This window comes from Coregonus lavaretus (genome assembly GCF_964263955.1).
Source record: "Coregonus lavaretus genome assembly, chromosome: 20".
In the NCBI taxonomy this organism is placed as follows: domain Eukaryota; kingdom Metazoa; phylum Chordata; class Actinopteri; order Salmoniformes; family Salmonidae; genus Coregonus; species Coregonus lavaretus.
Window position 1 is genome coordinate 25542526 of NC_140007.1, and position 13902 is coordinate 25556427.

General features: G+C 40.5%; 1 protein-coding gene across 3 annotated transcripts in view; it reads right to left on the reverse strand.

Annotated features, from left to right (window-relative positions):
- Positions 1–13902, reverse strand: part of LOC311148068 (NAD kinase-like) — a 51379-nt gene that overhangs the window by 34612 nt on the left and 2865 nt on the right. For all 3 annotated transcript variants that reach the window (XM_084184961.1, XM_084184962.1, XM_084184963.1), the window contains one exon: positions 12302–12385. In XM_084184961.1, coding sequence (XP_084041087.1) covers positions 12302–12385 — 84 coding nt within the window. The remainder of the gene's footprint in view (positions 1–12301; positions 12386–13902) is intronic.

The following is a 13902-nucleotide window of genomic DNA, read 5'->3' on the forward strand; positions in this document are numbered from 1 at the left end:
AAGAAACGTCTGACCTCTGTGATTGCCAACAAGGGTTTTGTAGTACTAAGTACTAAGTCATGTTTTGCAGAGGGGTCAAATACTTATTTCCCTCATTAAAATGCAAATCAATTTATAACATTTTTGACATGCGTTTTTCTTGATTTTTTTGTTGTTATTCTGTCTCTCACTGTTCAAATAAACCTACCATTAAAATTATAGACTGATCATGTCTTTGTCAGTGGGCAAACGTACAAAATCAGCAGGGGATCATATACTTTTTTCCCTCACTGTAGGATTTTTTAAATAAATACAAAAATTGTATTGTAATTTCAGAAAATGTCCATATTATATCTGCCGCTAATAGTGGAATGACAGCGTTTCACAGTATTACTTACTCGCCAGTGTTGTGATTGGCTGGGATATTCACCTATATACAGTACCAGTCAAAAGTTTGGACACACCTAAAGGGTGGCTACTTTGAAGAATCTCAAATATAAAATATATTTTGATTTGTTTAACACTTTTTTGGTTACTACATGATTCCATTTGTGTTACTTCATAGTTGTGATGTCTTCACTATAGTAGAAATAAAGAAAAACCCTGGAATGAGTAGGTGTGTCCAAACTTTTGACTGGTACTGTATTTCTCCCGCCAGAGCGGCATCTGTTGTCAAAATGGGAAAGCTGTTCTGAATAGTGTAGGGAATCATTGTACCATCTATGAAAAGCTGAGACTCACGCACATGTAACATGTGTTGCTCTATGACTCTCAAAAGCTGCACAAGAGTTGTTAGGTAAGGGGGTCTTCTACATAGAAGATCATAGGAAATCCCATAACATAGTGTCTATAATACTGTAATAAGCTCACATAGTTGCTGTCACAAACTCCACACAGTTGTCACTGACTAGTGGGATGTTGATTTCTCACTGAGAAAACAATTTCTGTACTTACAGCATTCATATAAATTCATTTCGGTCATCATTCATTCCATGTTTTGCTTTGGTGGACATTATTTTTTATTTATTGGAAATAGCTCTGTCATTTCCTGGTTGCTAAAGTTCTACACTGTTTGCTCAATTTCAGTTTATGTGAGAAATCAAGCACTGAATAGTGTAGAGAATCACTGTACCATCTAAATTGCTGTGAAATATATTTTCAATATCAAAAAATATAATTTTATATATTTGATATATAAAACCGAAAGTAAAACGCTCAAGCGCGAGCGATTTCCACTAGATAACACAGCCAGAACAGCTTTCCCATTTTGACAACAGATGCCGCTACGGCGGGAGAAATCAATAGGCAAATATCACAGCCAGTCACAACACTGGTGGGTAAGTAATACTGTGAAACACTATCATTCCACTATTAGCGGCATTTTCAAAAATTACAATGCAAAAATTCTTACGAAATCTTATGTGTAGCACCTTTAAGTTAACCTTTTTCTTTCTTAAAAGGGGCAATCTGCAGTTGCTACATCCATTTGTGTACTTATAAATTAATGATATGTACCCACTGATTCTTGAAGAATATAACTTATAAATGCCTCATGACCTTAGTTCAAATGTCGTACTCCATCAGAACCCAAAATAAAAGCTTGTTTTACTCCAGTGTTTGTAAACAAAGTATGTGTAAACAAACACTGTATAGCCTCAAAACATGGTTAAAACTATCATTTTGATATCATGGATGGTCAGTCCTTGCATCCGTAGCTCCGTCAATGAATTTGAGAGTGGTTACATTTCTCCAGCTCCATCCCTCAGCTTTTTACCGAAACGGGGGTTTTCTTTGTTATCGTTTCAACCACTGATTGCCACTTTAAGCTTAGCTTTAGTGTAGCTTAAGTTCTTCCAGTGTGAAGTAATTGGTCAACTATATTTTCAAAGTAGCTTCCCCAACACTGGTGACCTGTGCCTGTATCCACAAAGCGCCTCAGAGTAGAAAATTGGTCTGAAAGTAGTAATTTTACTCATACTCTCATGGGTAAAAGTAAAAGCTATGCATGAAGCCTCTTTAGCCATAAGAGTCCTGTCCTACCTAGGCCTACTCAGCAGATAATAAGGAGACCTTATGTGCTGTCCTAACCCATTAAAGGAAAAATCCACCCAAAACCACTCAATCCTTTAATTTGCAGTGTTAAATAACACTAATATGTGAACAAATGTTTAATTTTGGCGTTATAATAAGGTTGGTAGCAACATGGAAAATCGTTGTGGAAATCTGTTGCAGCTCAAGTCAACTACAAAACCCACAATGCAATGCTCTCTCTATGGGCTGGCTAGCTCGCAAACGTAGTTACACACAATAATACCAAAGACAAGATCCAATTTACATTTTTGTCATTTAGTAGACGCTCTTATCCAAAGCGACTTCCAATTAGTGAATGCATACAGTTTTTCATACTGGCCCGATCAGCATGTAACGTATCTAGTTAGCTGTAAAATCGCCTAAACAAACTGCACTATCAATTTAGGAGTCTACAATCTCACCATGTTCAACCTGCAGATCGATGTGCCTCACAGAGTGGAGTCTAACATTCACAACGGCAGATATACTTTTGAGGAGATGTGAAACGTTGCCCATGATACGGCAACGGGCCGCGCGGTGCATTCTGGGCGATTCTGGGACAAGGAGCGAATGGAAGTCTATTGGGCTCAAAAACCCAACATTAGCACAAATTTAATCAACAAGAAGTACAACATTACAAATATTTTCCGAGATATGAGATCATTAACCTGCCATCTGTAGTATCGTATAGGTTTGGATTTGTGACATTACGTACTTTTGAGGATAATAGGTATGTTTCTCGACATATACACTTACTTTGAGAAGGCATTGCGTGACGATTAGCTTAGCATGACAACGTGAACGCGACTGGTCGACAGTCTGCTGGGTGGGGCATTATACGTTCCTTCATTCATTGGATTCCTATCTCCTTTCTATAATATTTCTGGCAACGGCACCATACAATGCACACGGGACTAAAGAGGCAGACAAATAGGAAAAATGTGCTAGACCCTCTGTTAAATTACACATTTCTCGAGGTAGGAATATCGCAAAAAATATGATGAATGGTTCATTCGAGAGAAGACAACCTCGCGAGTTATGACATTGTCAAGTATTGAAATCTGACATGTATGACAGACGTTTTCATTTACATTTACATTTTTAGTCATTTAGCAGACGCTCTTATCCAGAGCGACTTACAGTTAGTGATTACATATTTTTTTTTTTATACTGGCCCCCCGTGGGAATCGAACCCACAACCCTGGCGTTGCAAACGCCATGCTCTATCAACTGAGCTACATCCCTGCCGGCCATTCCCTCCCCTACCCTCGACGACGCTGGGCCAATTGTGCGCCGCCCATGAGTCTCCCGGTCGCGGCCGGCTGCGACAGAGCCTGGATTCGAACCAGGATCTCTAGTGGCACAGTTAGCACTGCGATGCAGTGCCTTAGACCACTGCGCCACTCAGGAGACCATCGATCTAAAAGTCGTACTCCTATTAACTTCCAGTGTAGTGAGAGCGACTTCATCATGGTGCTACGTCAAACCGGCCGGATTTCTGCCTGCTTTAACGCCAATAACTCAGATGCACATGAAAACATGAAATGACCCAGGGAATAGATAGAACATCGCTCAGAGATGCACAAAAATGGGTGAAACTTTCCTTTAAGAGTTCCCAGCAGGTGTCTTAGAAAGGGCAGTGAGTCAGCAGTTCCCACGCCATAGACATTTCCCGCGCCAATTTGGAGGTGTTGAAAGAATGTTTTGATATTTCTGTATGATCCATCCATAAATAATCTAAGCTTACATGCAACATTATCGGGGTCCTTCCACGAAATGAGTCCTTTTGCATCCCTTTGGTATTTTAAATAGAAATTGTGCACCAATATTGAATTAAAAATCTGTTATATTAAATGAAGTGCCCTTTAATATAGACCACATTAAAAAAAAAATATATATATATATATATGAATAAAGACTTGCTAAATTGCCAAAATTCTGCATTTTGACATGTCCCCCTGTCAGAGGTGGCACCACAGGTCCCAGAGTGGTGCAGCAATTTTTTTCTCCTGATGGTAAGCGGGTAAAACTCCGGAACCTAGTTGTAGCAGTGACCTTGAGGGCTGCCCTATTGCATGGGGCAAGTGAACTGAGCAGTCGGGCAAGTTGAGCCTGCTCTAAAGTTGGCCCAGGTGATTTTTTCTTCTTCTGAAAACAACAAAACTGTAAGGAATTCCAGTAGGTGTAGCCTAAAACTGATCTTCCTGGTACTCCCTATTGTTTAAGTGAAAGATGGACCATTTATGGAAGCTGGGAAAGTTGAGCCTGCTCTGTGGTTGTCCCATTAGGCAGGGGATTTTTTAAAATTGAAAACAACCAAATTGCAAAGAATTCCTGTAGGGGCGTCGCAAAATATATTGTTTTACCTGCTACAGTGGAAATGTACTTTTGGTCAGGGCAAGCAGAACGCGAGCCACTTTATCCTATTGTTCTGGCAGAGGTACACTATATAGAGGTAACTCGCGTTGCCACACTCGCTTCGCTCTCATGTGGATGCTAACAAGCATGCTAGGTAGTGCTATGTATCAACAGCCATTGCCAGCCAATCCAGTAGGGGTTAGAAGCTTTGACAAATTCAGCTTTGACAACTTTAGACCTGTTCCTGCTCGCATCGCTTCCATTGAAAATTAATGGGAAGCCATTGTTTCACCATACGATGCCATCCGTAGTGTATAAGCCCCGTCAGGTGTGAGCTGCATGTTGATATCTTGAAAATTGAACCTGAGCGTAATTTTACGCTCGAGCAGCGCAAGCCTCTCGTGGAGCTGGCGCGCTCACGCCCAAGTTTCGTTGAAATTAATAGGAGTGTCTCATGCTGTGCAAAAGTTACGCGTCCGATGTAGCAGGCCAGTAAAACAGATTTTTCTGCTCCCTCCCTGTTGTTTAATTAAGAGACCGACAAGTTATGCCATTTCTGCATGTAATCAACTATATTCCCATTTTCGGGCAAGTGACCACAATCTTTGGGCAACCAAAAAAATACTGCTGACTTGGCCGATGGGAAAGTACCTTTCAGACCTTAATGTCTATCTCTGTGTAGGGTATGACATAGTGATTAATCCGTTGCAAAGCCGTTTTATATGGGCTATGATGAGAACAGAGTTGTTCTAATCCAGTAACATAGTTTTAAATTCTATATACATCTGTAATTAAAAAGTTACAGGTGCATTAACCCTTTAACAGTTTTTTCAACCCGGCTGGTAAAGCATGTTTTGACAGTAGATTTAGTTGGTAAACTGCCCCAGCCCTCCTGCATCAATTCACATAATGTGCATCCTTTTGGGTTGCTGTAGTTCGGTGTTGTGGCACTAACTTTGCCCACACCGAGGGCTGTACGAAAACTCAAAATCAGTCATGGGATAAAAGACAGGAATTCAGTTGTTGATGGATAAATATTGCACCATTCCTGTTAGTAGAGACCTTGAAGAGTAGAAATATGTAAATACATAGTTAAAATGCAAAACTGCTAAAAAGCAATAATTTTTTTTTTTTAATGTGCTCAACCATGCGGTTGATAAGTCAATATAAATTATTATAAAGTATGAAGAAATTGTAATTATTTTGTAATTATAATTTCTTATATTGGTGAAAAATATTGAATTGTTGACAACACACCTTATTATACAACATAAATTGGTTAAACTGCATTTTAATGCCTCTTGGGGTCAATTAATCCATATTCAGACTAAAGGTCACTTATAAAAGAATGCCTATAATGTTTTTTTTAAATGGCACTTTGTCAAATAATATCTCAAAAGGTAGTCTGAACATGTGTGAAACCTGGATAATTTCAAATTTAATAGAACCGTTTTAGGAGACATTGCACTATACAGTGGGGAAAACAAGTATTTAGTCAGCCACCAATTGTGCAAGTTCTCCCACTTAAAAAGATGAGAGAGGCCTGTAATTTTCATCATAGGTACACGTCAACTATGACAGACAAATTGAGGAAAAAAAATCCAGAAAATCACATTGTAGGATTTTTAATGAATTTATTCGCAAATTATGGTGGAAAATAAGTATTTGGTCACCTACAAACAAGCAAGATTTCTGGCTCTCACAGACCTGTAACTTCTTCTTTAAGAGGCTCCTCTGTCCTCCACTCGTTACCTGTATTAATGGCACCTGTTTGAACTTGTTATCAGTATAAAAGACACCTGTCCACAACCTCAAACAGTCACACTCCAAACTCCACTATGGCCAAGACCAAAGAGCTGTCAAAGGACACCAGAAACAAAATTGTAGACCTGCACCAGGCTGGGAAGACTGAATCTGCAATAGGTAAGCAGCTTGGTTTGAAGAAATCAACTGTGGGAGCAATTATTAGGAAATGGAAGACATACAAGACCACTGATAATCTCCCTCGATCTGGGGCTCCACGCAAGATCTCACCCTGTGGGGTCAAAATGATCACAAGAACGGTGAGCAAAAATCCCAGAACCACACGGGGGGATCTAGTGAATGACCTGCAGAGAGCTGGGACCAAAGTAACAAAGCCTACCATCAGTAACACACTACGCCGCCAGGGACTCAAATCCTGCAGTGCCAGACGTGTCCCCCTGCTTAAGCCAGTACATGTCCAGGCCCGTCTGAAGTTTGCTAGAGTCCATTTGGATGATCCAGAAGAGGATTGGGAGAATGTCATATGGTCAGATGAAACCAAAATATAACTTTTTGGTAAAAACTCAACTCGTCGTGTTTGGAGGACAAAGAATGCTTAGTTGCATCCAAAGAACACCATACCTACTGTGAAGCATGGGAGTGGAAACATCATGCTTTGGTGCTGTTTTTCTGCAAAGGGACCAGGACGACTGATCCGTGTAAAGGAAAGAATGAATGGGGCCATGTATCGTGAGATTTTGAGTGAAAACCTCCTTCCATCAGCAAGGGCATTGAAGATGAAACGTGGCTGGGTCTTTCAGCATGACAATGATCCCAAACACATCCTTGAGTGGCCTAGCCAGTCTCCAGATCTCAACCCCATAGAAAATCTTTGGAGGGAGTTGAAAGTCTGTGTTGCCCAGCGACAGCCCCAAAACATCACTGCTCTAGAGGAGATCTGCATGGAGGAATGGGCCAAAATACCAGCAACAGTGTGTGAAAACCTTGTGAAGACTTACAGAAAACGTTTGACCTGTGTCATTGCCAACAAAGGGTATATAACAAAGTATTGAGAAACTTTTGTTATTGACCAAATACTTATTTTCCACCATAATTTGCAAATAAATTCATTAAAAATCCTACAATTTTTTTCTCTCATTTTTTCTGTCATAGTTGACGTGTACCTATGATAAAAATTACAGGCCTCTCTCATCTTTTTAAGTTGGAGAACTTGCACAATTGGTGGCTGACTAAATACTTTTTTCCCCCACTGTACATCACATGAAAACGCATTAATTTCAATGTAATTAAATAATCGTGTTAGGACACACAAAATTACCATTTGACATCTGTCCTCATTTAACAATGCTTACCTTCCTATAAAAGCCATTGAAGCATATCTAAAGTAATGTATGTAATAATGTTGAGAGGAGTAAAAATGCTCTGCGAATTGCCATTCTAATATGGCATTGCTGGTATGACCCTCTTTTGACTTCTCAACCGCCTGGTAGAGCTCTGCAATTTCCAAAATAAACATCAAGTAATTAGAAGTTATTTGAGTTGTAAGTAGTAGGTGAAAAATTATTATCAACAGTTTTTCAAGAAGAGACAGTTAAAGGGTTAACAGTCTAGCCTATGTCATCACTATTTGTTGATTTGATTAATTCCAGTCAATAATTTTGGATTAAAAAGGCCTAGGTAGCCTAGCCAACCGAAGTTTGAATATAAACCAAATTTGATCACACTCACATTTTCTCTTAACACAAATAAATTGTCTTATGATATAAATAAACACATAATTTTACAGCTTTGTTTCCCCTGGCCAGATGGAACAGGGTGCATAGAGGCTAGGCCTACAGTAGATCAGACTGATACAGCATGTCAGACAGCTAACGTTTAGGTGTAGGCTGCTACAACATTTCTGTAAAGAGTTTTTGTTTGTGTCTGTCGGGAGTGAGTTACCTGAGGAAAGTGAGAGTGCACTCTGCTTTCTATCGACGTGTGCCATGCCCGACCTGTGACTTCCGTGAATCTGATTGGTCAAGACTAGGGCTGTGCCGGTCTCACGGTAATTTATCGTTAATTAACATAAACACATTTTGCATCTCCTGGCTCCCACTCATAGCCTACAAGCCACTTATGCAGACCTTTAGAACATCTACATTTTAAAAAGTCTAATAAATCCATTATTTATTTTAGACAGGTCTAAAGAAACATGATATGAAGAAAATGTAGTGTATTTCAGAAGAACAGAATAGCATACTCTGACTTGTCCTTATGTTAGGCCCTGATCTGGCTATACCATATGGCTGTGGGCTATACTAGTTCATTTAGCAGACAAGATTTGCTTAGAATTCCGTGGCATTATTTTATATGATTTTATAGTATGAAGATTACAATTGAACATAGCTGAATAAAATAGAAATGATATTTTCTCTTAACGATTTGAGGGAGTGCGCACATGCGGCTATTCTGTGTTGTCCTCCTATATGCTTAATTTAGAGTTATTTATGCAACTTTAGTTGTGATACAAACGTTGGGATATGTTTTGATTTGTAATACATTCTAAGGCTGCATGATGCGACTAATGATGATTAGAAAAAAGTAGCATAAAAGGCATGAGCTCTGCTTTGTTATTTGTGCAAGCTGCACACACTTCATCAGTCTCTCATTCACAATTTGACAAACACTTGATAATGCCTTGTATTTCCCGGTGGCATCCACTTAGGTTGGCAGTAATAACCCCTAAAACAATCCATGCCGTTTGCGCCCAGTGGCCGCTGTGCCCTTGGGTGTGCTCCGAAGCACCTCTCACTCACATGGCTCTCTCAGATATCTCAATTCTTATTAGTCAATGCCCGTCAAGTGATCGGGTTATTCTCACAGGCTACAAGTGAAGACAGACACATCGGGGACGAAACTGTGTGCGTCCTTATCCAATTCTGAGGTGCATATTGAAGATATTGGAAGAACTGTCCACATTTACTTTTCGTCAGTAGGCCAAACAATGAGCAAAAGCACAAGCCTATCAAGTTTTGTACTATGGGGGATAGTAGATTGACATAGGCTGCCTATCTACTATCCCCCATAGTACAAAAGTTAACCTATTCTATTCTGTGCGAGAAATAAATATTCCAAACATAGTCTGGGACAGTTGTGGGATGCGATAGATCCCAAATTGATGCAACCACTAGCATCAAAAAACCTTTTTTAAGCAATGAGGCTGACGCAACAGATCAGAACGTTTAGCTTAAAATGTTGATAAACTATTAGGCTATTTCTTCACATTATAAGCGCAGCAATGCACACGCGGCAGTAGGCTATAAGCGCGAATGTTCCAATATGCAATCAATTAGCGGGAAAACACAATTGTCAAAAGTGACCGCAAATGCGATTATGCATGTAATGCTTTTATTATAAAGGTGCATTTTTATGGTCAAAATGATCTTCCCCAAACTTCAAACTCACGCGCAGCGTATGTATGCCAGTTAGGCTTTACACCTGTTGTAAAGTGGATGAATGTGCTTAATTTTAAGAAGTCATTTGGCCACTTTAGTTGTGATACAAACCTTATCAAAACGTATAGGCCTATGGGCTACATGAGGTGTGCGACTATGATTTGAAAAAGTCGCAAAAAAAGCATGCACTGTTTCTTGCCTTACTGCTCACAAGCTGGGCACCATTCACAAGTGCTAATAAATAATTCACAAGTGATAGGCTAATATTGTCACCCATCAGACTATTCTTGATTTAATCTTATCTTTACATATACTAGGCTATACTCCTGTTGTAAAGAGAAGCAATGTGCTTAATGTTAGGAAAGTTGAGAAATAAATATAGTAGGCCTAGCCTATAGAAAGCTGATGGGATCCTCCTCTTTTTAATAGAGGCCATCACTCTGTTTTCTCACGCAATTGCATAGCCTATAGAAATGTTGCACAACATGAGCTCATGGGCTCTCATTAAGTGTTTGATTAGATTTTCGATGACATTTGCATTGATATCAGAGTGATTAGAGGGACAATAGAGTGCTGAGGACCAGGCAGTTAGCAAGTTTGGTAGGCTACTAATGACCATCAGCAGCATCAGAGCTTGGAGAAGCCTAATTACCATGACTAAACACATGGAATTTGACTGCCGTCATGACTCGTGACCGCTGGTGTGGCGGTAATACGGTCAACGCAACAGCCCTAGACGCAACTCACATTCAACTGCTGATTGGGGTTTTCCCTAGTCAAGACACACACAACCTGCAGCACTCTGATGAGAAGGGCATAGTGTGCAAGTTGACGAATTATGAGGCAAGGAAAGTCAGTATTTATTCATTTTGAGTTCAGGAGGGGGAAGAGGATGGGTCGAGGGCTTGTGCATGGGCTCTGTGGGTGGCTCTAATGGATCTCTTTATACAATCCCACCTACAGCTAACCATTCTTCATTCATCTCAGACAGCACAGTAGGCCTACTTTGTCGATGTTTCGATGCTTTTGCGTACATTTTTTATAAACCAAATCAAAAGTGGAGGGGCGCTGCAGTTTAAATAATGTGCAGTTTTGTCACACAACACAATGCCACAGATGTCTAAAGTTTTCAGGGAGCGTGCAATTGGCATGCTGACTGCAGGAATGTCCACCAGAGCTGTTGCTAGAGAATTTAATGTTCATTTCTCTATCATAAGCCACCTCCAACGTTGTTTTAGAGAATTTGGCAGTACGTCCAAGCAGCCTCACAACCGCAGACCACGTGTAACCACACCAGCCCAGGACCTCCACATCTGGCTTCTTCACCTGCGGGATCGTCCGATACCAGCCACCCGGACAGCTGATGAAACTGTTGGTTTGCACAACCAAATAATTTCTCTCAGGAAGCTCACCTGCGTGCTTGTCGTCCTCACTAGGGTCTTGACTTGACTGCAGTTCGGCGTCGTGACCGACTTCAGTGGGCAAATGCTCACCTTCAATGGCCACTGGCACGCTGGAGAAGCTCTTCACGGATGAATCCCAGTTTCAACTGTACCGGGCAGATGACAGACAGCCTGTATGGCGTTGTGTGGGTGAGCGGTTTGCTGATGTCAACGGTTTGCTGATGTCAATGAGTGCCTCATGGTGGTGGTGGGGTTATGGTATAGGCAGGCATAAGCTACAGACAACGAACACAATTGCATTTTATCGATGGCAATTTGAATGCACAGAGATACCGTGACAAGATCCTTAGGTCCATTGTCGTGCCATTCATCCGCCGCCATCACCTCATGTTTCAGTATGATAATGCACGGCCCCATGTCGCAAGGATCTGTACACAATTCCCGGAAGCTGAAAATGTCCGAGTTCTTCCATGGCCTGCATACTCACCAGTCATGTCACCCATTGAGCATGTTTGGGATGCTCTGGATCAACGTGTACAACAGCGTGTTCCAGTTCTCGGCAATATCCAGAGGATATTGAAGAGGAGTGGGACAACATTCCATAGGCCACAATCAACAGCCTGATCAACTCTATGCGAAGGAGATGTCATGCTGCATGAAGCAAATGGTGGTCACACCAGATACTGACTGGTTTTCTGATCCACGCCCCTACCTGTATTTTTAAGGTATCTGTGACCAACAGACGCATATCTGTATTCCCAGTCGTGAAATCCATAGATTAGGGCCAAATGAATTTATTTCAATTGACTGATTTCCTTATATGAACTGTAACTCAGTAAAATCTTTGAAATTGTTGCATGTTAAATGTGTTTATATTTTTGTTCAGTGTAGTAGAAATCAATGCACACTACTGAGGAAGATAATCGTTTTTCCAGACCCACGTGTTTGACAACAGCCAATAATCAGATAAGGTGATGCGCTGTACCAAAATGAATGAATTGTGGGAATCAACGGAACTACGCCCATTAGAGAAGAAAAAAAAGATGTTTTTATTATCACATACTCCGTCACCCCTGGAGCAAAATAGATGACACATTCTCAGTATGGATGAGCCTAGTATGTTGGTAAAGGAGCCTATATCTGTAGTACAATTAGTACACAGTATGTAGTTTTAGTAAGTACTGTAGTAGGCAAGACAGATTTCGGACACGGCCAGAGACTTTTCCACACAGTTGGTAAGAATCACGTGCACCAAGTGTCATTCAAAAACATCAGTTGATAGTAACTTACATGACTGCGTGTGGATTCTGCAGCATACATGCTTTTGGTCCAAAAGTGGTCACAGGACTTGGTCCATGTAGAGACTGATTTCTCCTGAAACATTTGAATGACAAGAGAAAAAAAGCATGTTGTTAACAGGTTCAAAACATTCCTCTCACAAAAGTCAGAAAATAATACCGGTAGATGTGTCGAGACACCTCAGGATATCCTTTCAAAATAATTTACTAAATCTCTTTAACCATGAGAAGAATGCATACTCAGCCCTTGGTCTTTTTTCAAAACAAGTTTGTTAAGCAACTGTAAAGCACCCATCCTACATGGGCTACATTTTCACCATCCTCTCATGGAAGTCGTATATTGAGAAGCTGCAAAAATAATTGCCACTAAGTATTCTCTTTTAAGAATTATACTGTCATTTTGTGTTGGTAGAAGGGGACAATTTCCTGGAGACATTGGAAACTTTTAGCATGTTTCAGATACAGGTATGCTTCATATCTAGGGCTGGTAATATACATGAGTTTGGAAGGAAATCAATCAAGTTAAATCTGATATTTATGAAAACACCCATCTATTACATCTAAAATCTAAACCAATTGAGAAAAACTGTACTGAACAAAAATATAAAACGCAACATGGAACAACTTCAACGATTTTACTGAGTTACAGTTCATATAAGGAAATCAGTCAATTGAAGTAAATTAATTATGACCTAATCTAAGGATTTCATATGACTGGGCAGGGGCGCAGCCATGGGTGGGCCTGGGAGGGCATAGGCCCACCCACTGGGGAGCCAGGGCCAGCCAATCAGAAAGCGTTTTTCGCCACAAAAGGGCTTTATTACAGACAGAAATACTCCTCAATTTCATCAGCTGTCTGGGTAGCTGGTCTCAGACGATCCCGCAGTTGAAGAAGCCGGATGTGGAGGTCCTGGGCTGGCATGATTACACTTGGTCTGCAGTTGAGAGGCCGGTTGGACGTACTGCCAAAATCTCTAAAACGACGTTGGGGGTGGCTTATGGTAGAGAAATGAACATTCGATTCTCTGGCAACAGCTCTGGTGGGCATTCCTGCAGTCAGCATGCCAATTGCACACTCCTTCAAAACTTGAGACATATGTGGCATTGTGTTGTGTGACAAAACTGCACATTTTAGAGTGGCCTTTTATTGTCCCCGGCACAAGGTGCACCTGTGTAATGATCATACTGTTTAATCAGCTTGTTGATATGCCACACCTGTCAGGTGGATGCATTATCTTAGCAAATGATAAATGCTCACTAATAGGGATGCAAACTAATTTGTGCAAAAAAATTGAGAGAAATACACTTTTTGTGTGCATGGAACATTTCTGGGATCTTTTATTTCAGTTCATGAAACATGGGACAAACACTTTACATGTTGCATTTGTATTTTTGTTCAGTATATATTAATCTCAAACACTGATAAAATACTTTAATCAATGTCCAACCTCAGCTTTGCAAATACTGCACCAGCAAATTAGGAAATTAGATAAATTAGGCTACAAGCAAAGAAACATTCACACACACACACACGACACAGTGACTTTTTATCTTCAAAGTTCTCAAGACCAGACCAGCCTGATTCAAGAGTAC